At 37.9% G+C, this 27,555-nt stretch overlaps 1 protein-coding gene across 17 annotated transcripts; it reads left to right on the top strand.

Annotated features, from left to right (window-relative positions):
- Positions 1–837: 837 nt before the first annotated feature.
- Positions 838–27,412, top strand: LOC122084506 (KH domain-containing protein HEN4-like). 17 transcript variants are annotated; one of them, XR_006141920.1, is made up of 11 exons: positions 838–1,064; positions 13,348–14,112; positions 14,396–14,863; positions 15,005–15,259; positions 15,639–15,992; positions 16,287–16,366; positions 16,457–16,568; positions 16,644–16,804; positions 18,305–18,348; positions 23,646–23,733; positions 23,820–26,258. XR_006141920.1 is itself a non-coding variant. In XM_042652800.1 (10 exons), exons 3-9 carry the CDS (start codon positions 13,381–13,383, stop codon positions 16,785–16,787), a joined length of 2,145 nt encoding a protein of 714 aa, XP_042508734.1. In that variant the 5' UTR covers positions 839–1,064; positions 4,590–4,697; positions 13,348–13,380; the 3' UTR covers positions 16,788–16,804; positions 17,287–17,516. The 17 variants fall into 17 exon arrangements, 9 of the variants coding, with proteins under 9 accessions (XP_042508740.1, XP_042508736.1, XP_042508738.1 ...); XR_006141921.1 differs by lacking the exons at positions 23,646–23,733; positions 23,820–26,258 and adding an exon at positions 26,896–27,412; XR_006141922.1 differs by lacking the exons at positions 23,646–23,733; positions 23,820–26,258 and adding an exon at positions 26,896–27,412 and having other exon boundaries at positions 18,305–18,361.
- The last annotated feature ends 143 nt before the right edge of the window (positions 27,413–27,555 follow it).

Genomic DNA, 27,555 nt, shown 5'->3' with positions numbered 1-27,555 from the left:
AATAATACTATTGGATAGTACATTACATGATTAAATTCATAAGGTAGCTCTAATAGCATAGTTTAAAAAACGGGATCAAGATCGGTGAAATTGCTTGGATGGAATGGGTATAAGTCAAGGTCACTGATCAATCCAAGTCCTGACTGATATAATATTAAAGTCAAAGATAAATCCATCCGATTCAAACCATATTTAGTATATATATGGGCATTAAACATGTATTTTTGTCATATTTGAACGTTTAATTGTCGAATTCAACTTTTTTATGTATAAAACTTCATATTAAAAGAAAATGCACATTTATTAATGGATATCAAATTAAACACGTATTTATAAATATATATATATATATATAATTTTGTCAGCATTTTTATTTAAAAAAAATAAAAACCCAAAGTCCCTTTTTCGATCGAAAATCGAAACCTAAAGAGGGTATAGGAATACTCTTTATATGCTTATTTGTTCCAATATTTATTTCAACTAATCATACAAGTGATCTTTTAAGTTATTTTTTGTTTTAAATCCTAAGTGCATATTTATTTCATAGTAAATGCATATCCATTTTTTTTTATGACAGTGTAATCGTATTAAATACTTATCATATCATCACCGTATATATTTTATTATGCTGGCTCTTTTGAAAGTATTATTGCGGTCCAGTTCATTCAATTGTAAAAATTCCTCAACTTTCTAACCATGATTGTTATTGACTCGATATTGGTCGAGTCGAGAGTCGAGACCGATCCCAAGTTATAAAACCTCGGCTCAGTGGCTGCTACTGTTAGTCATATTTCTCTAGTTTTATAAGGCAGCTCACGCCTCACAGCCTCAGAGGAAGAATCTTTAGGACCAGACCAGACTGCCTTTTGTAATTTTGCCTTTTATTTTGTCAACAAAAAAGGCCCCATTGAACGTATAAATTACAAAATAAAACAAAAGCAACTGTTTTATTTTGTTTCAGTTATTTGTGCTCGCGAAAACCCTACACACTCCGATCTCCATTTGCTTCAACTTCTTTGTTGATTTCTGAAGGCAGATAGATACGTTCTGTTCGGACTCCGAAGGTATGATTTCAAACGTCAAATTTACTGCATTCTTTCTCATTCTTAAAAGCATTTAGGGTTTTTCTTTTTGTATTTCGTGAGCGGGTGTTTTTCCCTTTTTTCTTTTCAGAAAACCCTATCGTTTCAGTTCTCTATCTCTTGATTTAAATTTGAGTAAGAACTTCCCGGGCCCGAGATTCAGTAGTTGTTGTACAGGGTTGTATGTGGTATTCAAAAACTATCTTTTCTTTTTATTGATTTACAAGTTCGACTTGATTGTATTCCAGCTCATTTCTACCAATCTGTTTCGTCTATGATGCTTGTTGATTTCTGTTAATCTTGTGGAGGATATATTAAAGCTAAGACGCGTTTCTAAAAAAATGTTATCTGTTTCGTGGATGCGTTAGGGAACTCGTTCAATTGGTGTGAACTTAGAAAAACATTTTATGTACGGACTTCCATGTCTTCAGATTTTCCATTGGTTCCGTCCTGCTTTTGGGTAGTTTGCTTGCAGATTTTTTTTTTTTTTTTTTGGGTTAAGTTATAGAAGGAAACAATGACTGACCCCTCTTTCACCAGTCTTTATTGATTGAACTCTCGAACATCTGCAGTGGTAATACTCAAACTAATAATCAGGTCTTGTTATCTACTTCAGTCAAACAATGTCGTTGTGGGTCTTAGGCTCTGATCAGTTATCAGTGTAACTTACTGATGTTATAGAGTGATTCATTTGGGAAGTGCTTCTTGATTCTTACAAATTTAATACTTACATAAATCATCTATGCGAAACATGAGGGAGTGATTCTTAAGATATTCAGAAATGCTCTGAAGAACCATAATCAGAACTGCTATGAAGAACCAAAAAGGCCTACTAAGCACTCCAAAGCCACGTTCTAAGTCAGTCTTGGGATTGGTTAAGGCTGATACTGATCCAGATCGGCCTGGATCAGATCATATCGGACTGATTTACCCTGGATTTTTAATGAAAATCAGTTTTTTTTTTTATTACATTTTTACCCTAAGATTGGAAAATTAAGGATAGGGGATCGGGGATCGGTCAAGGCTTATACCGATCTATATGGCTGATATTGACCAATCCATTCCGATTTTTAGAATCATGCTCCAAAGGAGTTAATCAGAGACGTCCTTAGCTTGTGCACTTTTAAACAGTGGTCCCACCCATTTCAATAGTTTTGGACAAGTTTTATTTTCAACTAACAAACTGAATCTTGTTAGGGTTGATGTTTCAATATATAATGATACACATTACAATTATACCACCTTTCTATAGGTGAGCTTTATGTTCCCACCAATATTTTCTCATCTAGGTTTATCGCTTTTTTCTCTTATGAGAAGAGAATCACTGCAGATTAAATTCTGTAGAAGTATTTCTTAGTACTAATTTTCAAGGATTTAAGGGGAAATTCATTTTCCTCTTGTGAGTTTTAATGACGTAAATCCCCAAACTATGGGGAAAGTTACTTCAGGGGTTGATGAATTTTGTTTAATTGGACGAGGAAGGCACAGTGATGAAAAGAGCAACAAACACCACAAAGCCTCGAGTGCAAGGGATTAGTGTGGCTCAAAGTAGATTTATCATGATGTAAATAAACACACTGGGGTCTTGTTGGTGGCTAAATAATTTATTCATGAATGAGTTCAAGTGGACCTAGGACTAATTCCGTTAATTGATAGAGTAATTTGGAGATGATTGAGATGGTTAGCTCTTATGCAACAAAGACAGTACCAATGATTGGGGATTTGGGAACCTCTTGATGTTGTAGTAGGTGGATTTCCTAATCAACTAGCTACAGATTGATGTTAGTGTAGGAACACCAAATTGCCAGCCATGCTAGTGTTAGTGAGTAGGCCATTGGGCTGCTGGTTGCCCGTGGGGTATCATTTACGATCTTGCGCTCATCTGTTAGCATAACCTGTGTCCTTTTCACCAATTAAGTTTCCAGAGCAACAAATTCATGCTTAAATGTCCTGCCTCTTGAGGCAAAGTGTTGAGGATCATGTTGGAAGCATGGGTGATAACTGGTTGACAAAGTTAAGGGTGTTTGAACTGTGGTTGTACTTGTTGGCAACACACACATATGCACTACTTACTGCTTCAACACACAAACACATACATCACCAACATGTGAGCATTCACATATGGACCTCTCTCCCTCTCCCCGTTTGACAACAAGTCCAAAGGTTACTGAAACTCCCCTCCACTGGATGCTACTTTGACTCCATTACTAGAGCCATGGTCTATCATATAGGGGTGCTCACTGCATCGTCCCAAACCTATGGAGAGGGAATTTTACCATGCTCATAAACTGATTACCCCTAGACATATGCCATCTACTGCCTTTGCACTCATGCTATCTGCACAACAATTCTCTGCTCTCTGTACAACAGGATTTTAAACCTCGGGTCTTGCCAGGTTGAAACCAAAACTTTGGTTGAAACATGGGAAATTTTTAGGAAACTAGGACTTTTTCCTGGCTTGGTGAAATATCATGGTTTTGACCCCTCGATAGTGTTTTTTTTTTTTTTTTCTGATTTTATTTGTGTACAACCTATTTTTGACATTTCTAACCTTATCAATGAACTAGTTTTATTTAAAAAAAAAATGATACTTGTGTTGACCCAAGTTTGCTTGTTTATGGTGAGTACATTGTACACTAGCCTAAGTTTAGATATAACTTACATACTGGAAATGGAAATAAGCTATTTTAACAAGCAAAACATAGTACCTGGATTCCATTGTGCCAGACAAGTTTTAGTGGTTTCGACCCACTATGAGAAAAAACCAGGTACACCGTCATATACACCATATGGTGGATAGCCATAATATGATGTTGATCCAACACTCTCAAAGCCACTATCTCCATGATGTACATGACTAGGGCTCGAGTCTATGATTCTGGTGAACGCCAATGCCCGGATCCTCTACTCCAACTTATAAAAAATTGAAAGCGAATACTATGTTTACAACTACATTGTACAAAAGAAAAAAATGAATTTTGGAATTTAAGCTCCAATTTCTCTTCTATAGGTAGATATCCCTTGATAATGCAAGATATATGAGTAGAATGAAGGATTGTCTAAATTTTTTTTTTGCTTCAAAGATGTGTTTCTGATGCAGTACCAACAAGGGTTTACACAAGGAGAACCAAGACCAAGGTCGACCCAGATCTGGTCCAAGTCAGCCCACGGTTTGGGCTGCTAATGGGGTTACCTATTAGTTATTTAGTTTCTATTTTGAAGTCCTAAATTAGTTTATAATTTCAAGTTATTGTTAGTTTCTAATTTCTGTCAAGACTAGTTTCTATTTTCATTAGATTCTAATTTCCAGTTTTAGTAATTTATTGTAATCAGTTTTTAGTAACTCAGATTTAGTAACTCTGAGTTACTATTACTTGTAAACCCACCCCATCATTATAAATAAAGATGATGGCTCTTTTAATGAGCCACGATTTTGACTTATAAAAAAAAACAACTCTCTTGTTGCTGCCGCTGGGTAACCTTGGCTGTTCCTTGTGTTTGATTAAGGCCTAGGGATTGGTGTTTGATCCAATTGACACTCTGCGGCGAGAAGTCAGAGTGGATTGCTATTATTTTCTGGTTTTCTTTATTGGATTATCTTCTCCAGCAGAACAGGTAAGTAACTGAACCATTCTGCAGAATTTTTCTGGGTTCTGAATCTCTGTTCTTCCCTATTTTGTCGACCTATTCTGTTGGGAGTTCTGGCCACCCGATGGCCTTATGATTCTGGTCGATTGTTAGGATCAACCAGAGGAGGACTCAATCCTAGTTTGGTGCTGATCAGACCAGGGATTGTCTGGTTCGAAATTTTCTTCAATTCTGACCGATAGTGTTCTCTGCCCAGAATTGATTTCTGTTTTCTTTAATCTGTGTTGAAGTGACTGCTGTTTTTATTCTCCACTGAATTGGACCTTCTAATCAGTAAGTAGATTTGTTATTAGTTCCTTAATAATACTCTACTGAAGTTCCAGAAATTACTGCCAGATCTCAGAACCTGCTGTCAGAATCAAGTTCTGATTTGGTTCTCTATTCTTGCGATGTTTTGATTCTAATTGGACCTTATTCAATACTCTATTTCTGTTGCTGAAATTCTATTTGTTAGTGCAAACTCTGCTACCTGAAATTCCAGATTCTGGATCTGATAATTCTGGTTTTTCAAGGACTGTTGACTCGTTTAAGTTGGACTGTTGTTGCTATCTACTATTGGGTGGTTATTGGTTGTTCTTTGGTTTTACTTTCCTGCAGTCTTGGGTCTGGTTTGGTTGTGAAATCCATCCCTACATTAGTTTCCCAATCGAAACCCAAGAAACAATGGAGAGGAGAGTCAAAACCCACAAAACTGACCTTGTTTCATGGGAAACAATATAATATAAAGGGGCTGGTTCAACCAAAATCTTCAAAATCTCCCCGAAACATGTTGAACTGGTTGAAACCAGGTACATGTATTGGTTTCGGCTCGGAGTGGGTCAAAACCATTGAAACTTGCGAAATTTTGAGCAAATTTGCGAGATTTAGAACTATGCTGTACACAACACATCAACTCAAATTTGCCATCTCCAAGATAATCCAAGATAATAATTCCATCATCTAAACCACAAGTTCTGTCCATCATAACTCTAGACACTATAACATGGACTCACTCAACTATAATCCTGAGTTCACTTGGGAGCATGGTTTAAAAATATCGGGCCATATTGTATTGTCCGATATGTATATGTATTGGCTGATATGCTCCGATACTCAAGAGAGACACATCTATATAACCCATTTTACTTTCAAAACAGAGTCTGTTCTTCTTGCTGGCGGTACTTAAGTTTCCATAATTTGAAGTGCAATTGCACTATTAATCTCTCTTTCATTTCTTGGACTTGGTGCTTTGAACTATTCATAGAAACGACTCAAAATCTACAATCAAACTTATGTTTAGAGGATTGAAGGTTTGAAGCATAAAAATCATCCATTGAATGAACATAGCACAAGATGGGTAAGTTGAATAAACTTGATTTTTTTTTTTCTGTAAATATTTGTTTTTTACTTATTTTTTTTTGCTAGTTTGAGTAGATTTAGGTAAAACAAACTATAACATTGCATCGAACATGAATTGTTGCGTCAATTTGTTTATAGATTTTGAAAAATTTCATCTAGTTGAAAAGTGTTCAACCTGAACAAAAAAAAAAAAAAAAAAAAAAAAAAAAAAAAGATTTTCTTGCAAAAAATAATTGATATTGTGCTAGGAAATTTATATACATATATTGTATATCATTATATGTAAGATACCACATCTTTTATAACAATTCACTTATGATACAATTGAATGCACTTGTTTTATTGTGCGTTCTCCAGTTTAGTTTTTATGTGTGATACATGTTACATTTACTTATTTATTGTGTTTTTTGCTCCAAAAGTGAATTCCATGCGTATCTTTTGCGTATCTCTGGTTTGATACATTTCTTAAAATCACCCTTTCGATATGATACCCGATACGGATACTTTAGGCCTTGCTTGGGAGTTCTGAAATACATTCAGTGTACTCCTCCTCTCTATGTGCACCATACCCTTGTTCACTTCAGTGCATTCAGTGAAATGTCTGCTCTCATACTCAACTTGGGTAATAATTAGGAGGAGATGGGTATTGCACAAACTACAATATGTTTTTCCTTTCAAACTCCCTGGCCAGTTGTCTTGGGCATCTGTTTTTGTTTCTGCTGTGGCTGCTTCTCATAAATCATTCTGCTTTGGCTGCCTTCTCTGTCCACAACAAGCTTGTTCCACTGCCTTTGACCAGAACCTACTGTAGACTTCACCGTTGCCTTTCCAGCAATGAAGTGCCTGAGGTCTGCTTGTGCTATTAATTATCTGCAGTCTGTTGTACATTTTTCCTTTTTAATCCTGAGTTTTCTTGCTGTTGCTTGTGGCCACTATTTGGGTTTCTCCTTCCAAGTACTGTACAAGGCTGTTTGTAAATGTATCAACTACCTATGCTGCATGTTGGGAACCATACTTTTGTAGTGTCTGGCGATGTGCCTAGCTTGAACTTGGTCATTTTAACTCCAAATGGAGTTATTCAAGTAGGGTTTTCTTCACAAGAATGAGAGGAAGGTCTTGAGAGTGCTTGTGGGAGCTCAAATCACTCCTTTTTCCTAGATTTTGAAGGAAAAACTAAATCTACACATTGGGGCCATTGTGAGTGCATTGAACCACTATTTGATGCAGATGCACAGCCTTGGACCGATCCAAACCCTTATGGGTATCTAGAAGGAGATGAACCTGATCCAATGTGGGATCAAAGTTTACCAATTTGGAACCAAACTATTAGGATCGTTAGGATTTATTTACGTCTATTTTGGGATTACATGCAATATTTTATTTTGTTTACTTAAGTAGGATATAGCTGTGAGGATTTAGTTTCCAATTAGTTTTCATTAATTATAGTTTCCAATTAGAGTTAGTGATGCAGATTAATTACCAAAAAATGCTTGTTTTATTAGGAATAAGCCTAGGGTTGGGTTCCATACATGTTGGGCCTTTGATCCCATGTGTTTTGAGTGTAATAGGCCACTTTTATGGGCCTAAACTAGGGGTTCTAAGGTTGCATACGGGATCCACTGATTTGTTTCTTTTTTTATTAGTTTCCTTTTTAGTTGGGTTTGATTTGAGTTATATTTGTTTCGTTAGGAGTCAAGTTATTAATTGAGTCAAGTCATTAGTAGTTAATTTCCTTTTTCAACTAGTTTCTAATTTCAGTTTTTAGTAACTATTGTATTAGGAGAATATTTGGTTTCCTTTTTGAGGAACATTCTATTTTGTAATTCCCTCCCCCACCAACATTATACATAAAGAAAAGGAGGCTCCTAAAGCTTAGATGATTTTGATAAAAAAAATTAATGGCTGTTGCTATTGTCTTCTTCATGAAGAGTTGTCTTATGTTTGATCAAGGCTGATGGAATTGGTGTTTGATCCAATTGACTATTTGCAGTGTGAAGCCCAAGAGGTTCTACTGCTGCTGCAACTTTGGGCTTTTCTGATAAGCCATTCTCAAGCTATTTAAAATCTCTGTTTTTTTTTTGTCTTGTAGTGGGTTATAGGCAGAGATCAGAACCAATAGGGTAATTCTGTTCCCTTATGTTCCTGAGAATATTATTCTGGTTAGGCTTTGTTTGGGACTTATTTTTGTGTTGAATTAGTCCTAGTTGTTGGCTTGTTTTTTGATTTGATAAAGGATCAGTTTTGGAGACGATTTGACTGCTGAGAAACCATTCGTCATTAGTTCTGGTTTGTGGAATTATTGTCTTATATTGGCTGTTATTGGTTCTTTTGATTAAAAGTTCCTGCAGTTGAGACTTGCTTGGTTCACCTACCCTAGTCTACATTAGTTAGTTTCCTTTTATGTTGAGTTTTCTTTTGTTATTTATACCAATGTAACCGATGGATATTGCAGAGTTGAATGATGAATTGAATATTTGTTTGGAACCTTGGTGGTTTTAATTGGTCATGTGACTTTCCTCCCCCCTTGTGTGATTCTTCTCTTCTCCCCTACAACTCTGAGTTCTCTCAGGATTTATTCTTTTCTCTACCGGCCCTCCATCAAGTGGTATCAGAGCCGAAGGATCCTTCTTTTGTTCTTTTTTCCTCTCCATCCTCTGTTTTGGTTTCTGCAGAGACAGAGAACAATAAGGAAAAAAAAAACCTTCGTTGAACTCTCTCCCGTAGCCGCACTACCCTTCCATAAACCATAGTTTTTAAGGCGGTAAGGCGACGGAGGTGTTTGAGGGTCTTTCGGAGCGCCTTGGTGATAAGGCAGGCATAAAGCGTCGCTTTATTGACTAAAGCGTTTTTGTGTAATTTTTTTATAAAACTGATCTATTTGGCTCAAATCCTAGTTGAATCCTATTACTCATATGTTAAATAAATATTAAAGGTTCATATTCATACCAATATAAGATATTCATCAAGAAAACAAATCAATAAAGTGAATAAACTAAGTTCATTCATCAATCATCAATCATCAATCATCAAACATCAATCATCAATCAATCATCAAACATCAAACATATTAACATATAATATAAATACATAATTATGAAACAAAATTATAAATATAAAAAAAAGAAGACATAAAAAATACAAGTATTTATTATACTTACCTCTATGATGCCAAAATGAGTGACTAAGCCCTAAGGTCATCCACTATATTTCTACTCTTGTCAAAGAAGAATGAAGCTCACCGCTGTTGGAGGAAAATGGTCGCCTAGATAAGTGGTTCTTCCTTGTTCCTTGATTCCTTCTCAAAGCCCTTTCTTAAAACCCTTGACAAAATCCAAACCCTATTTGTGAATCATGTTTTTGTTTTGTTTGTTTTGGTTATTTTTGGTGGAGTAAAGCTGATCCCATACATCTCAAGTGTTAACAAAATCATACACCTATCAATAAAAAATATATATTTGGAATCTTCATCAAGTAATTTTAAAATGTGTTAAAAAAAAAAAAAATATAAGGCGCCATTTCACGTAAGGTAGAGCACTGCCTTACCATCTCTAGATCGCATCAGTGCTAATGATGCCTTATTAGCACCTTAAAAACTATGCCATAAACCCCCTTTGATTCCTAACTAGCAAACCCCTTTCCCTGCTGTAGCAGCCAAAAAAGAAAGAATTTTCTCTCAAACCCACCGCCCTCTTCAACCCTCTGCCTTAAATGAAAAAAAAAAAAAAAAAAAAAGAAGTATGAAGTTCAGAAGAAGAAGTCGAAGAAGAAGAAGAAGAAGTCGAAGTGAGGTTCAGAAAAGAGAAATTCTTGTGTCGACTCTCCCTGCCGTGAGTGGTCTTCCTCAATCGAAGCTGCAGCCTTCCTCTTGCCAATGTCCTAAGGTCATCTTGCCGCTGGTCCCCCTTGGATTCCACCACTGGTTCCTTCCTCAGCCTGCCTTGCTGAGATTTCATCTCCAAGAAGGAGAAAACTCCTTTGTTGGTAAAGCCCACCCCCACGATTCCCTTTTTGCCCCCTTTTCCTTTGATTACCTTTTTCTTTCCCTATTTACCCCTCCCTTTCTCTTTTGTCGCTTTTTGTCCTAATTTTTTCTTTAGCTTCCAAATTTGCCCCTCCCATCTTTATATTCCATTGTGCTTTCTAATCCAGTCCAAGTATTTACAATTCTACCATCTTTAGGGAAAAAAAGAAGTGAACCGCCATATATACAGTTCTACCCACACTTGCCTAGTGGAGTTGTCTTATTTGTACGAGGCCCATAGCAAATTCTAAATACAAATCTGGTCATGGAATCTTTTGTGTTCAAGTTCAGAGTTCGCTTGCCCAATGGAAAGCTTGCTAAATTGTTAATTGATAAGCGACTAAATGACAATTTTGTCTTTAGATCTGTGGTGGATATGTTCTCAAAGACCAATCAGATCATTTTTTAGCCAGAGGATGATGTATTTGTTGAATTTTCTGTTTCTCATTATTATGATGTTGCTTTTTGTGAACTGTTTGACTCTCCTCAACGCATCATTAAATTGGGTCGATGTTGGTTGGAACAACGAGATGACATCCTTGATCATGACAACAATATGTGCACCCTCCATGCTTACCACATGCATAAAAAATTTAATCTTCATGGATTGGTTGAGTCAAAGAAAATGATACCTCTAGTACAATCACAAGACGAACCAATTGCATCAACACGTGGAAGATCATCCTATTGTGGAACAAGTGATCACAACAGAAAGTGAAAAAATTGTGGATCAAGTAATGAAGGACGTCAATGCAGTGCCAGTTCACCATCACGAGTTCGTTTTTCCCCATGGTTTTCTGAACTTGCATGCACCTCCACAGCTTCACATCTTGGATTTTGTTCGCAATGTAGGCAACTAGCAATTCACCCCCGCTCGTGAGTTTTTATTATTATCATTTTTTAAAACTCGTGGATGAGTTTTTCTCAACAACGGGAGAGTTGATGTAGATGCACAACCTTGGACCGATCCAAACCCGTATGGGTATCCAGAAGGAGATGAACCGGATCCAATCTGGGATCAAAGTTTACCAATTTGTAACCAAAGCTATTAGGATCTTTAGGATTTATTTACTTCTGTTTTAGGATTACATGCAATATTTTATTTTGTTTACTTAAGTAGGAAATAACTGTTAGGATTTAGTTTCCAATTAGAGTTAATTTCTTTTCATGTTGAGTTTTCCTTTGATATTTATACCAATGTAACCGATGGGTATTGTAGAGTTGAATGATGAATTGAATATTTGGTTGAAACCTTGGTGGTTTTAATTGGTCATGTGACCTTTTTCCTCCCCCCTGTGTGATTCTTCTCTTCTCCCTTGCAACTCTGAGTTCTCTCAATGATTTCTTCATTTCTCTAATGGCCCTCCATCACTATTATAGCTTCTCTTGTATACATTGAAGCCATGTTAAAAGTCCAAGAGTATTGGTGATGTTCATTGAAGATTTCAAGTGATTTTTGCCAAGAAGAGAGAGAAAAGTGAGAGTGAAGTTGTATGTGTTTGTGCGTGGAAGTGGGACACATTGAATATGACCACTTTGCTTTATTGATTGACGATTGCATATGTGAGGCACCCAAGGTTGGAGAACCCCAAGTCTTTGTGGAGATTGAGAGTTGGTGATTGTGAGGGTTTTAGAGTAAGAGGCACATTGGTGGTGACATCTTTGCATCTCCGGTAATAAAGTGGTGATTGGATTACACCGGGAAGTTAATCCAAACTCTTGCACTTTCCATTTTGAATGTAATATTGACTATAGGCTAGGTGTTTGATAAGATGCCATAGTCAATGTATGTGATGTTATTGGGTGATTTGCATTTTGGGAATTATGCATGTAATGTTGGGCAATGTTATAGGCCCATATTTTGATGTTCGTGTTGGGAGTGTTCCAGACTTCCGGTTGGGGCTGGACACCAAAGGTGGTTGTAGGCTTGTAGCTCCTTGGTCGTAGTGACAGTCTAAATTTGGATGTTGTAGTACCCTTGGCCCTCACAGTTGCAGCTATGAGTAGAAAGGTTGTAGCCCTTGTCTGTGTTGCAACTCAAACAGAAGTGGGGGTTTGTAGCTCCCAACAGTTGTTGCTGCTAAACTTGAGTTTTGTATTGAGCTTAATACGAGGTCCTTTGAGGGTGTAGCTCTGTGGATGTAGGCACCTTGCCAAACCACGTATACCTTGTGTTGTGGGTTGTGTGCATTGGATTGGAAGTGCTTTTGTGTGTGTAGTTTGGGTGTGCACTTTCTGGTAGGCTTGACCAATTTTGGTTGAAGGCAGAGTGCAAACAAATTGTAATTGGTAAAATTGGGATTGCCCTAGCCAGTGGAGTTTGCAAGCATAATTGTCACATGTCTAGGTAAATAAGGCATTTGTGTGTGTGTGGGGGGTCTGGACATAACGCGACCAAGTCGCCTGAACTGCCAGGCAGCACTAGTTGTCAAGGCGCTTGGATGCCTAGGCCGTTGCCTAAGCAACGCCTTGACAACTATGTTTGCAAGTCCAGAACTCAAGACGGTATCAATAGTTGTGGTAGTGAGCAACAGGTCAGTTGGGGATTGTGTGTGACTGTAATGATTATGAATGCTGGTGTGGTGAGTGCCTGTGGGCAGCAGCTGTATTGACTCTAATAAGTGAGTGTGTCCACCATCATTGTTGGGATAGCCAAGTGGTGTGTTGGGTGGGTCATTGGCAAAATTTTTAGAAGTCCTTGGTTCACTCCCCCCTCAGTTTCAACCTGGGTACAACAATGGGGTGGCATTACATATTGGAAACAATGAGGATCACATTTATGCTACATAATATACATTATAAGGTATTAAACACTACCACAGAAAGGAGGTGCTATATTGCCATGCCAAACCCAGAGAAAAAAAAAATTTGGACAAGAAAACAAAGTCGACTACAAATGTGATATTCTAAATGTTGATGACTTCCTAACACGTAGAGACTCAGGTCTTAGTCGCACCTAGGAAACTAAGTTGTTCATGCTGGAGAGGCCAGCCATATGCAGGAATCAGTTCCCCGTTTACTGGAATGTTTAGGGGGATTTTGAAGATCACTCTGATGACCAATAAACAAATAATCATGCACTTAATATGCTGCCGTGCTATATATTGCTATATTTGCTACACTGCATAGGTGGATCAAAGAAAATTGTAATATTGTATAGATGAAAGTTCTTAGGCCTTTTTTGTATATTCCTAATACTCATTGCTCCTTGGTATGCAATTCTGTTGTATTTTTATTTATTAATTTCTCTTTTGCCAGAGACCATTTACACAGGCCAAATAATCGTTAAATATGTCATTTGCGTTGACACCTTCAAAGAGACCCCATGATCGGAGCTCATGGGAGCTTAATGGAAAGGGGAAATGGCAAAAGTCCGCAAATTTTAGTCTGCAGTCTCAAGCGCTGAAAATTTCCCCTCGTAGCACTGTATTTCGTGTTCTATGTCCTGCTTCGAAGACTGGCGGTGTGATTGGGAAAGGTGGCAATGTTATATCACAGATACGCCAAGAAACTGGTGCGAAGGTCAGAGTTGAGGAAACAGTTCCTGGATGTGATGAACGAGTAATTTCTATTGCAGGCTCTGATAAAGAGACAGAAGCTAGTAATGAGCAAAACAAGGAGGGTGGTGAAGATAGTAATAATAATATCACTGAAGAGAGTGATGAGGCTGAGGAACATGAGGAAAACAGTGGAGATAAGGAATCTTCTCCAGCTGCAGATTCACAGACTGGAAAAGCAACTTCATCTGTGCAGAAGGCCTTGTTACTCGTTTTTGAAACAATGGTCGAAGGAGAACCTGATGAGTGTGATGAAGGTGATGAAGGTGATGAAGGTGATGAAGAAAGTAAGGAGCCATCTTGCTTTGTTGTCAGGCTACTTGTGCTTTCTAGCCAAGTTGGCTGCATTCTGGGGAAAGGTGGAAGTGTAATCAAGCAAATAGCAGCAGAGAGTGGTGCACAGATCCGAATTCTTCCTAGAGACAAACTTCCTTTATGTGCATCACAAGCTGATGAACTAGTTCAGGTAACTGGTTATTATTAGATTTTAATCTTTCTGTTCTGTTCCTATTACTGCCCTATAAACATGTCTATAATCCTTTTAATCTTTTGTATTGGAGTGCTCTGCATACTTCTTGAATTTATCAATGTATCAATTATCACCAGCTCTTAAATGCTGTTATTTCATCTAAACCAGTTCTGGTTACGACAATATTTTAATCTTCTATGCTAAAATATTGTTTGGTGTATTTGTGATATTCATCTTACTGAAGCATAATTTTTTTGTTGATAACCATGTTACATTACAGCTGACAGGGGGATTGGATGCAGTTAGGAAGGCTCTTCAATGTGTTTCTCAACAGCTTTTGGAGAATCCACCACGTGATCGTGATTCTTTTCCTGCAAGAAGGCCTACTGGGCCATCATCTAATCCATTTGGTCCCCCTTTTCCTAAATCAGAAGCATATCCCCCACCAGCCTTTCGTTTCCCTGCTCAAGGACCATATGCTGCCGGGCCCCTTGATGGCGTTGATTATGCTTCACCTTTTCCACCATCAATTCCTAAATTCCATGACAATTTTATCCCAGGAGGAATGAAACCTTCTCAGGAAATCTTAATCTTTAGGTTATTGTGTCACAATGAGAAGGTTGGTGGTGTAATAGGGAAGGGGGGAACTATAATTAAGACACTTAAACTTGAAACAGGCTGTGATGTTAAAATTCTTGAAGGAGTTCCTGATTCAGATGATCGAATCATTGTGATATCTGGTCCGGCGGTATGGTTTAACTTTACCCAATCTAAATATGTATCATAAGTATTTAATATTGAAAGATAACTGGAGGACAGTTGGTGGATTGTTTTCAATGTTTAATTTAATTTTAATTTGCTTACTGACAAAATAGATTAAATGATGTAGATTCCGGATGAAAGGATATCTGCTGCACAAGATGCAGTTCTACGAGTCCAGGCTAGGTTAGTTAGGGCTGTGCCAGATAAGAAGGAGAAAATCGTCTTAGCTCAGCTTCTCGTCTCCTCCAGTCAGATTGGTTGCCTTCTTGGCAAGGGTGGCTCCATTATAGCCGAAATGAGGAAGGCATCTGGGGCTCAGATTCGTATATTAGGGAAGGATCAGATTCCCAAGTGTGCTTCAGAAAACGAAGAAGTTGTTCAGGTATGTTGACTGTGCATCTGTGACAAATCTTTTTGTTCATGACAATTGACAGGTATGGAAAGCTTGTGCATATCAATTTATTGGTTTTGGGAAGAGAATACTGACATAAGCTTATTCTCCCCTCTTCCCAAAGAAGTCTTTTTTCTTTTTGGGGGTATTATATTTGCAATTTTAAGCTTCTTTCTGATCGTCGTGTTTTCGATGTTGACCATGTGAATTTCATATATTTAGGCATTTGTTCATGTGAATATGCATCGTTGTTTACTTGTCCAGGATGCATGTGGTCTGTCATTTCTTCCACATATTTTATCAATGGATTTTTCCCCTAGGGGCATGGAGCTACTGCCTAGCATCTTATATTGGTGACCTGTTCTGACAGATAACGGGGGAATTTGAAGCAGTTCAAGAGGCTCTTCTGCAGATAACTAGTAGGCTGAAGCATCATTTGTTTCGTGATGCATTTTCTTCTATCAACCATCCTTCACATCCTGCCTTTCCGGATCAAGCACCTTCATTTCCTTCATATGTGGGAAGGAGGGAACTCTCACCTTCAGGAATGTTTCCTAATTTGGGCCCATCATTTCACAAGTTTGAACATGTTGGTGGCTTGCCTCATCATGGTCGAATTCATCCTCATGATGAGCGATCTGCTTTTGTTCACAGTATTCATAGGCCAGGCATCCCCCCTCATAGTTCTGAACGACTACCTTCTTCAGCGCCGTGGGGACCTCAGGTATGCTTTTTTCCTTGCTGCTGGTAGTGACAACAATTCTTATTACGTTATGATGGTATTGTCTAAAATCAGAGTCCTGGGGAATAAGGTTAATATGGTTTCTTATTGGGTATCCTTTTTTCTCACTTGCCCTCTTTTGTATAGATGGCAAATGATTTATCTAAGTCATTTGAGGTGGTAATCAATTTTTTTTTTTTTGCCACAAAGGGGGGAGGGGAATTCTGATAACCATCACTGCAATGTTTTACGTAAATTCATTGCATTTAAATGTGATTTGCATTAACTGGTTTGTAGGCACGGACTGATGGTGGTGGTCCTGTGGGCGTTTCTGAGTACCCTGGAGGCCCCCAAAGAAGAACTGGGGTTCATGGAGGGTTTGTGCATCTCTCTTATAAATAATTTTTCTGCTGTTAGAATTATTTATCCTGAGACAACTCTGGCTGTTGTTCTTTCTGTCTGTGTAGTGGAAGCCAACCAGCCATTATCACAAACACCACTATGGAAGTTGTTGTACCTCGATCTCTTGTTCCTTCAATTTATGGAGAGGATGGAGGCTGTTTAAAACAAATACGACAGGTTTCCTCTTTTTTCTGATCATGTTTTCATTTCATTAGTGTAACCGTGTAGCCATACTGACCAGCATCACTTCAGATATCTGGAGCAAATATTACTATCACTGAACCCAGACCTGGAGACACGGAGACTGTAATTATAATATCTGGAGCACCTGACCAGACTCATGCTGCACAAAGTCTTCTTCAAGCATTTGTGATGAGCGGAGCAGATTCTTCTTGAGATTCCTCAACATTTGGGTAGTGGTCGTTATTCTCTTTTTTCTGCCCTCAATCAGTTTTTCAATATATTCACCTTCCTAGAGGCCAGCATGGAACTGAATCTTAATTGAAACTGATCGAAATCTGAGAGTTGTCCCGGTTTCAGGACGAAATGAAACCGAAAATCATGGTCAAAGCCCAAGTTTTGACCCTAGGTTTCAGCCTAGTGAAACCCAGGATCGAAACCTTGGAACGAGATCCATCACATCTCAGTTTCGGACCTGACTGATACCAGGTCCCTGAAACCGAGATCTCGATCCTTGGAGGCCAGTATGTTTACTTTAGATTAATATCATAACTAATTGGTTAGAATTAAGAGGAGAAATTCTAATATATAGTATTCGATATGTGCTGTTTGAAACTTGACACCTCAGCCGAAGACAAAGTAGGTTGAAGAATGCAAGAATCTAATTTTGCAGTTTTGAGACAATCTGAAACTGAGTGGCACTTTAATTTTGCAGTTTTGAGACAATCTGAAACTGAGTGGCACTTTAATAGGACACTTCAAAACTTTGCAGATTCACCAGATCTTTCATGGAAACGCATTTCCCCTTCAGTTTCAATTGAAGAGTTATTTGAGTGTCTTTAAGACTTTAACTGTAATTTTCCAATGGAACAGGGAAAGCAAAATTTTTCTTATGTATATCTGCATGAGATGCTTATTTCTTAAAGGAAAGTTGATTTTATACCATGATGAACTTTGGGACTTTTGCAACATAATGTCAAGTTCCTCTGTCATAGCTTTACATGCTTCAAAGATTATATGCATTATACATCCCAGTAGCTCTACTTAATAGTACACCTCATTGCAAGTTGTAAGGGAATAGTTTCCAGGTTCCCCTTTTTTAAGTTTTAAATTATTGATAGCAGTGCTTGTCTCTTCGTTTTAACATTATCCGTGTTTGTTTCGTTATTCTCGGTGAAGCTTGGATTTTTAAGCTTAAAACAAGAAGAGATAGTGTATAATGTTGTTTCTTGTGAACTATTTTATTTATCTAGTGAATAGGGAGCCGATAATTTGTTCTGAATCTGTTTGCACTTAAAATATTCTTGTGATTATGCTTTTTCTCTTGTTGGAGATCTAGCTGTTGAGGGGTAGAAGTAGTCAATGCAAACTTACAGTGCATCTTGATGGGAGGACTGCCATTTCTGCTTCTACAAGTTACAGTTGTTGATACTGGGATAAGTGTTCCTGTTCTTGTTTTTAACCTTTAGGACATGTATGATATTCCCCAGAAATCTGCTCAAAAAACCAATCATTCAGTGAAAGAAGAATTTGTGAGATTTTAGTTCAACCAGAAGCTGCAGTTTTTTTTTTTTTTTTTGTGGGGGGGGGGGGGGTGGGGGGGTGTGTGGTGCTGTTTGATTTCCACTTAACAAACAGAATTCATAGACCATGTCTGAACATATGTATGAGTAAAGCAGTGTAGCAGTTTGTTCCATAGTTGGAAATTCATAAGTTTATTTGGGATTTTGCAGCTGCCCTGTTTCATGATAAAGCTACACTTGGCTTGGTGCTCCTGGTAATGAATATAGGTTATGTGAACTTTTAACTTTTTTCGCAGTGGCTTTGCTCCTCATGATATCTTTCTACTGTCAATACTTTAAAATAAAATAATTGTACATGTATAAGGAAAAGTCGTATATCCCCACACTATTTGAGAGTACTGCTTTTCTCTGAAAATCGTAGTACTTGCATCAATTTTTGGAGTAGAAAATGCACCCTTCCCTGGGTACATGGTCTCAACACTCAATGTTGTTCAAAACCCTAGAGCAGATTATGATTTTGCTAGATTTCTGAAATATTTCTCAGAAAGCCAGGCTCGATGGGGTCTCACCCCTAGACATTTGAATTAACATTTAATTCCACTATGGTGTTAACAGTATATATATATATATATATATACACTAGAGTGGTTAATTGTTAAACTTTGTCTACTATTATATATATATATATATATATATATACATACTAGAGTGGTTAATTGTAAAACTTTGTCTACTATTTTTGTAATTGTGATATACTATAAAATAGGATGAACTATGGTGTACTAATGCCTAGGGCAGCAAAGTGGATACTTCAAGGGCTAATTATAATATTATATGCTCACGTTATTACAAACAGGGGGCAGAATAAGATATTTGATAGGCGGTAATTTGGTAGAGCTAAATTAGGGTTGAGATATATAACTTACAATTGTAGTATGGGATAAAAATGAAAGAACTGATCAACATTTATTAGTAGTTCTGTAACAATAGCTTGTATGCATTCAGATGTCAAATGTTAAGATACAGTTTTTATATGTTTTTTTTTTTTGAAGGGATGTGTGTGACGTCAATTGATTCACAACAGAAAAGTAATATAACAGAGGGCCATGAGGTCCGTAATCCAGTGGAAGTCTCACCTTTACAGCGTCTTGGGAGCCTGAACATTTACCATTGCCCCTTACAGAAAATTAAATATCAATCTATAAAATTTTCAGATATGGACTTGGAAAAACCAAGAAAGTAGCACTAGCACAGAGAGAGACCTGAGAATGGAGGTCTTTATGTCTGGGACTCTATCACACCAATTAAATTCTAACTTTTTGATGAAATTTTTCTTCGGGCCATGGGATGTTAACATAATGATACCGAAGCATCTATACAAGGAATTTGGTGGCTTGATCCTTGATCCTTATTTCTCAGCTGTTAGATTAGGATTTCCAGCAGAGAGGGTACTGCATTATGATGCATTGGGCTTTTGTTGTAAGGGCTTTCATTGTATTTTGCTGAATTATTAAACATTATACCCATATCTGGGGTCTAAAGGGGAGTATGGAATGAATTTTAATCAGTAATATTGTGGGGCCCAGATGTAGAGTATATAGATTTTCTGGACATGGTACAGTTTTAAATAGTCTAATGAGATCAGACTTCTCTCATTATGTGTGGGAGGTGACTGGTTAGTTTTTCATTGTTATAGGTTGCTTGAAATGTTGTAATCTGGTGGTCAAAAGGGAGTCAAAATTGTCTCCATAAGCAGAGTTGCAACTCATTGAAATTTAGAGTGATTTTTGGTGATGGAATAGAATTTTATGGTCTTGGTGTGAGAGATAGTCTATTATCCTATGGGTTGATTGATGGTGCAGGACAGGTTTGGGAGATCTAATACAAGTCTAAGGATTAAGTGAATTGGGTTTGGGAAGGTGATGCAGGAGCATTTCCTTGGACCGCACTGAACCTGTTTGAGAACTCCGACCGAGAACTGGGTCCAATTTGGGTTTTGGTATGGTAGGATATTTTAGGATTTTATTATATTCTTGGGATCTTTTGTAATTGTTAATTGTGAGTTTTAGTTAGAGTTAGATACGTAGGATTTCAGGTTTCCTAATTGCTTTAATTTCCTTACTGAGTTAGTTTCATAGTTGAGAATTAGTTCTTATTTTTAGGAGTCTTTTATTTCTCTTTAAATAGGCTTGTAATCCCCATAGTGGGATTCGATTTGAGAATGAACTGAAGTTGACTTTGTGTGGTGTGAGCCTGTGTGTGTGTGAGTCCAACCCCTTCTCTTCTCTTCTCTTCCCTTTCTTCCCTCCCTGTGCGAGAGTTCCCTACTTCTTCCCATTGTTCTGCACTACAGCAGTACCTTCCTTTATCTTTATCTTTTCCTTTCTATTTCAGTTCTTTAGAACTTGTTAGAGTGCTCTGTTTTCTTTTGGCGACTTAACGGTCCTCACTGTTTGGGCTTGACCTTACTCACCTCTCGTCCTTTCCTTCTGAAAATTTGCATGAGGGGTCCATGGCTTATATGGCAGAGAAGAACACATCCAGTTTCAATCCAGATCTTGTGACCTCCTCGTGGGTGATTTTTAGAGGTTTTATTTCTTCTATGTAACCCACTTTATGATCTGTAGTCGATGGATTTCAGAGGGATATGGGTTGTGACCCTTCAGCTGGAAACTTTCCTTGAAAGGGCTTGTATCTTGTGAGTTCTCTCTCCCTAAATCGAACCTCTTCTCTGCTGGTTGCTGATTTTTAGTATCGTGAGGACATGAGCTTGAAGACGATGCCCTTCCTTTCTTTCCGCTCCGCAATATGCTTGTTTTTGGCATTAATTTGCTTTGGGCAAGGGAATGCTACCCTGTTGGTGCAGGTGCAGGTGCAGGTGCAGGTGCAGGTGCAGGTGCAGGTACATGCCAGCGCATGGGCCAATGTGAGGGCGTGCGGGAGCATCTTCAGCGCAGGGGCAGCACGGTCTTACTGCACTCGCTGTCTAGGCACACACCTGCGCCAGCTTTTTTCATTTACTTTTGTACGTCCATTGTTCCCATCAAGACTACCCTTCCTCTCTTTTGTTTTAATTGCTTTATGCCTCTATTTCTTTGCCATCGAAATTACCACTCCTGCTCACCTTTATTACTCATTGCCCACCCTTTTGATTCACTTCCGAGTCTAACCGTACAATCGTACATAATAAATACTTGTTTAGTCTATCAAGTGACCTTCCCTTTTTGGTTAATTACAGCCATGCCACTCCCCCTTTCAGATATTTACAGTTCTGCCACTTAATTCTTGAGTTGAGCTATTTAGTGATTGGGTGGGCATTAGTGAACCCAATAGGGTTTTGTGACCAGGGTTCTGCATCAGGAGTCATACTAACATAAAACTCAAAATACAGTCTTTTAAACTCCAAAATCAGAAAAAGAGGGACAATTCCTTAATGACTACTTTTTCCAGCGATAATTACTTCTCTAGCAATAAATTTCTAGTAGAGGAAATATCACTCCCCTCCCCTGTGCTTAGTCGTAATATCACTTTCCCCCTAGCTAGTTTGAAAAATATCACTCCCCTCCCCCTAATCTGAAAGATTCTATCTATCGTCTCTGTCCGTGAGAAAGGGCTGTTAAGTGATGACATCATCAGTACTCTATGCTTTGTAATACCCAAACTACCCTTAAAGACATGTATTATCAAATCTAACCTCATTAGAGGAATAAGGAAATGAGTTCAAAACGAAGTTCAGCAAACCTTTTTTCGTGAGTTTCGGTTAAACTGAAACCTATAACCTTCCCCATTGGTGTTGCCCAGCGTTCCATTGAAGCTAGGAGTTGGGTTGAAGCTCTTCCAACCTGAACCCAACCGAAGCCCTCTCGTTTCGTGTTGACAGAGATCAATAAACAAGTTAATTTCAAGGGCTTCAATCTTGGTAATGCGCTTCTTCGATCTGATTCTCCCCCCAAATTGCTTCGATCCTCTGGTTCTGCAGCTCCAGATTATTTCAATCATCAAGTTATTCTGCAACAAAATTCTTCCTGAGTTGCAGACCTTGTTTTGTTCAGGAAGCATATGGTGAGACCGTATCTCTCTTCCCTTCTGTAAATTTCGTGCTTCCTTTGCCGTAAATATTCGTCTGAATCCTCCGTTCCTTGCCTCGAATATTCCCCAGGAACTCAAAATCCAATTCTTTAAGGTTTGTCTCAAATATATCTCCATTTGACATTTAAAGCAAACCCAGTAGTGAAATCAGAAAAACCCAGGAAAAAAAAATATGATCCGAGTCTGAATTGATCGACCAAAAACTCACATAAAACACGAAGACAACACCAGCTGTGTAATCTGCCGGTAGCTTAATCGAAGCACTAAAGAACCCATGCAAGTAAATGAGTAATGGTCCTGAGAGACAAACCCAGCACCTGTTTTTTCCCAAAGAAATCAGAAATAGAAAAAAACCCAAAAAATAGAGGAATAGAGCAGAGCTGTGTAAGCAACAGAGAAGACAAGCGACCTCATCTTTCATTTAGTGGCATATGAAGAGTTTTGCCATTCTTTAATATCGTGAGATTATCATCCCCAAACAAATGAGAATACCCTTCATCGGAAGACAAGATGGGTACGTTCTGATTCTTAGGAGTTGCAGAAGTCAAAACCAGCACAGAAAATACCATAACAAATTCAGAGGGGTTATGGGGTACGGCACCTTGCCAAGGCACCCCAACAACCGAACTGGCACTCTTAAGTGGTGAGGATGACGGGTGACCCTTTCCGATCTATTTTCACCTTTCTCAGAAACAATTCATCAGTTGGTAAAGAGATATGAAGATGAGAAATGGCCATTTTATTGATAGATACAGTCCGTCCATCCCCTCTACCATGAGGTGGGTTTTGGATTTTCGATTTCAAAGAACAATTAGGCTCTGTTTTAAGTCAGGTGCTTGCTTCCTTCTTCTTCAGCGTCTGCAATCACCAATGGAGTGAAATGGAAGGCATCTTCCTTTGTTTTAGTGAAAAGGTAGAAGTGTCAATTCACTATCCTTGAAGGGTAGTTTGGGTATTATGAAGCATGGGGTACTGATGATGTCATCACTTAACAGCCCTTTCCCACGGATAGGGATGACAGATAGAATCTTTCAGATTAAGGGGAGCCGGGGAGGGAAATGATATTTTCAAACTTGGTATGGGAAAGTGATATTACGAGTAAATATTGGGGAGGGGAGTGATATTTCCTCTTTCTAATAAATACCCCAATTGGCATTACAACATTAGTACATAACAGTTTTGACCCCAAAGAAAATAAAATAAAACAAACTACAAGTAAATGAAATATGCAGCCACAGTAGTTAGTAAGGGACATCTATCCACGGTAAGGTGATGTGTGGCTGTGTACGTCTGTGTTCTCTGGTATGCCCTAAAAACCTGATTGATGTCCTCATCAGTTGGTAAACCAGTGATCTGTTTAGGCGTAAACATATCTTTTCTCCCTTTCCTTCTTCTATTACTCTTCCTCTGTTGATGTTATTTCGTCTCTCTTATGGATTCACTGATCTGATTATGATGATAGGTCTGAACTCTCTGTCTGGGATCCATCCTAGATCTGTTTCCACCCCATCTCTCTTTGTTTCTTGGCTCATTACAGCAGGCTATTTAAGGTCTGTTAACTTGTCTGCATGACACAAATGTAACTGCTGGTGAAATGTGGTGTTCAATGAAGATAAATCTAAATTATTGGTCGTAGGTTGATCAGCCAGCCTCAACATCAAAGTGGAAATGCCCCAAGTGGACGACTTGACTTTTGTTGGCTAGTATAATGTCATTTAAACAACTCCCACAATGCAAATTACACCTTAAAATAGGAGTCTGATTTTGTAGCTGAATTTCTCTTGATATTTGAAGCAATTGTTTATTTAAAATTTAGTTTTCTTATTGTGGAATTTCTACCAGATGCCTTTTTTTTTTTTTTTGTGTGTGTGTATGTTGAAAGAAATAAATGGCAGTCGGACTATTCTATGAGATTAAAATGTTCAATCAATTTTCAGTTATTGGTCTTGAAGTTTAGATAGAGCTTCTGAGAATCTGTGTTAGATAGTAATGATGAGCATTAAACAACAAAATCCTTCATAAATATGGGAAGGACCTTGAATAAAAAATAAACAGAAAAAAGCATGAAATGATATTAAGGTTCTGCAGGAATCAAGTTTTGAGTGGGATCAACAAGAGAATCATTGAGATTCTCTTGTTTTATGATACAGTGAAACTGATGTAGCATTGGTAACCTACAGTCTTCTCAACTAGAGTTATGAATATTATTGGTTCTGATTCCGAGAGTGAAGTTTTGGAGAATTGGGTCACGGGAGAACTTAGAATGTGTCTATGAGTTAAAGAATAGGTTTGAAATAGTAGGTTTAGCTGTTTAGGGTATAAATTAGAGAAGGGGGATCTTAGAATTTGGAATTCAATGAAAAACCTTGAAGGGATGAATATTTTGGAAAGACATGGGTGCGGTTGGGGAAAGAGGGATTATTCTAGCCTAAGTTGGCTTGGAAATTCCTACTAAGTAGTCACTCAATTTTGGCTTTTAAATAGATTAAAGGCTACTCATTCTGGGAATAAACTGAGATCTGTAAATCCAAATTCCTAGAATATAATTAAATTGAGTAGACTCTATCCCTGATGAAATTATTAGACTTAAAATTTTAAACATGATCTTGTTGCCCCAACATAGGAGCACGGAGATCGACATGGAAATATCCATGGCTCAGTAGCTATCCATTTTTGTTATCAGTCTGCAAACCATACCTTGGAAAGCTCCAATATGGTTCGTACTCATCATTTGGTCCTGGTTCCTGCTCCACATCTTGTATTCGTACCTAAAGAGCATTGAAGGGAGCATCTTACTGATTGTTAAAAGCTTTGGCTTTCCCTAGAAGCAAACAAATGTTTCAACCATTGGTACCTTGACAACCTGAGACCTAAAATATGACCTGTGAAGTTTTTTTTCCCCTTGTCAGATTTTGAAGCTGAACCCCGAATTGTGTTTAAATCTTGTGATTTCAAAAGAGACTTAACTTGTTGCAGCTGCTCATTGGCTGAAAGTTCAAGTTCGGAGATGTTGAAGTAGCTTAACCTCAAATTTAAAATATTTCCCTTCGGACTTTGTTGAAATCTGAAACTGTCACTAATTTGTGCAGTGAATATGTGCTGTGTTAGCATCTATTTGTTAAAAGTCACATGATACTTTTTGTTTGAAATGCACTGAGCACAGAATCTCTTGGGAGAACAATTTGAATTAAATTAGAACTGGAGAGTGCAGAAGATGAATAGCAGTGTGAACATCCTTAGAGGAGTATTATGATAATTTGATTAGAAAGAGGTTAATTAGGTAACTCTTGGATATGCGGAGACTGCCCTTGTGACGAGGTCTTTATTATGGGAATTTCCCTTGTAAATCAGAGTCAGAGTCTGATGATTTTCTACAAATAAGAGTGAAGATGGGTGATACTGTATTTGTGAGGAATACTTTTCTACTTTTGTATGAGGGCGTTGGGGTGAGCGTACTTACAAAGATGATGAAATACATATAGAGAACTGGGACATTGGATACTTAATGAAGAGCCTGGAGGCAGGATCTGCGGCTTTAGAAAATATTAGATGATATGCAGTTCTGACCTCAAACACTCTATGCAGACTAAACTTCATGAAGGCACAGTGCACATTCTTTTTCTCCAATCAACATATTAGAGTTTATGCTTGATGATGGAGTATTTTCTGTGAAGGAAAAAGTTAGAGTAATTGCCAAGGTAATGCAAGTCCTTATTCCTGCATAGATTTTGCATTTGTTCAAATTTGGTTGTTAAATCAACTATGTTGTTTCTTGGGAAAAGCACAAGGAAAACAGTTCTCAAGGAGGCCTGTGATCAGATTCAGATAATTCTTCAGTCAGCCATGGTAGTTAGATTACAGAAATGTGGAGTTCAGCTAGGGGGAAAAGTCTTGGAGGCCATGGCTGTTCATGTTGACAATTTAACTTCAAGAAAGAAGTCAATGTTGTCAACTTGTGTGTGTTGTTGAGTTTCTTATTTAGTGGGTCTTGTAAGATATACCTTTATTTTGCATTAGAGATGGTCTTACTGAGTGTAGAGATCAAACCCAATATATCTAAAGCATAAGTTTTATATATAATCTTGGCACACCTCCTTTTTCTCTAATCCTATTACTGGTTCTACTAGCTCCAGAATGTCCAGAGGTGTGCCACCTGCTATAAAACATTACAGTGGGATCTCATCATCTCTTTTACATCAAATAAATGTGTGCTTTTTTTTCTTTTTTTTCCTCTTTTTTTTTTTTTTTTTGGCTTCGTTGGGTGGGTGGGTGGGTGGAGCGTCGTCCCTTTTGGCTGTGCTTTACCCCCCAAAAAAAAAATGTCATGCCTTTGGTTGTGGGTGCGTATGTTATGAAAATGTTTGTTGAAGTCATTTCAACATGGGTACGTATGTGGTTAAAATACGACCTTAATGAAATTTTATTGTATGGGTAATTGCTCATATTATCTGCTGAATATTGGTATTACGGTCTTTTAATGTCGATGGTCTAGTTCATGGCAACGATCACTGCTGACCAATTTTAAACCGGTTAGAATCGGTTGCAAAATTAAAAAAGACCACTTTTTTGGTACCGATATGGATAAGCTGATACAGTTGACTCGATACAGATACAGATACTTTTAGCCCTGGCCCTAGGAGCACTTGAGGCCATCCGTCAATGTTAAAAATTTCAAATTTCTACTGTGAACTCATAATTTCTCCCCTCTGCAGTATTTCCCAAAAGTTTCCTCCAACCACCAAAGGTTCGATAGTGATGGGCACGGATTTAAGAATCTGAATTGGATCGGACGAGTCGGTGGATTTGAGTCGGAATCAGCCGAGCTTGAATCCTGATATTTGCCACTTGAGTGAGATCCAATGGAGGTTTCTAAGGGTATGGCAGAAATCGATGCAGGAGATTTGGCTCAGAATATCAGTGCTATACTACCGGGGTTGTAGCGGGCGTTAACGAAAGTATTCCAGAAAGTGAGTATTTGGGTGGATAATGATGAGATTATGAGGTGATTCTGTTTAGAATGAAGGTTGGTTGGCCTTGGAAAAGATCCAAGGCTTGTTATCCGTGTCCTCTCAATGTTGATGTAATTTGTAGTTTCTAGTGCTTGCAGAGTTACTTATAAGGCTATTAGAACTAGGATATCTACTGTAGTGGATGTAATGAATTTATATTTCAGTAAACTTCTTATTGTTTTTCATAAAAAAAATTTAAAATGAGTTATCAAATTTGACATATGATAAAAAATTTTACATCAATACAAGAATGAGAATGCCAATTTGGACCAATTTGGATTCTATAAGAAGAATATTCATTTAACTGGCTGGAGGAAAATTTGTAAACCTAAGACCAGAGGTGGTTTGGGGATTAAAACCTCT

This window comes from Macadamia integrifolia, chromosome 7, assembly GCF_013358625.1.
Source record: "Macadamia integrifolia cultivar HAES 741 chromosome 7, SCU_Mint_v3, whole genome shotgun sequence".
Classification (NCBI taxonomy): Eukaryota; Viridiplantae; Streptophyta; class Magnoliopsida; order Proteales; family Proteaceae; genus Macadamia; species Macadamia integrifolia.
Note: the sequence above shows the minus strand (reverse complement) of the source record. Positions and strands in the feature narration are given on the sequence as shown.

What these genes read in the sequence shown, in the direction of transcription:
- LOC122084506 (XM_042652806.1), top strand. Translation starts at nt 13,381, where the DNA reads ATGTCATTTGCGTTGACACCTTCAAAGAGACCCCATGATCGGAGCTCA. An exon ending in TTGTGATATCTGGTCCGGCG is followed by an intron (nt 14,864 to 15,004) that starts GTATGGTTTAAC and finishes TAAATGATGTAG; the next exon opens with ATTCCGGATGAAAGGATATC. An exon ending in GTTTAAAACAAATACGACAG is followed by an intron (nt 16,569 to 16,643) that starts GTTTCCTCTTTT and finishes GCATCACTTCAG; the next exon opens with ATATCTGGAGCAAATATTAC.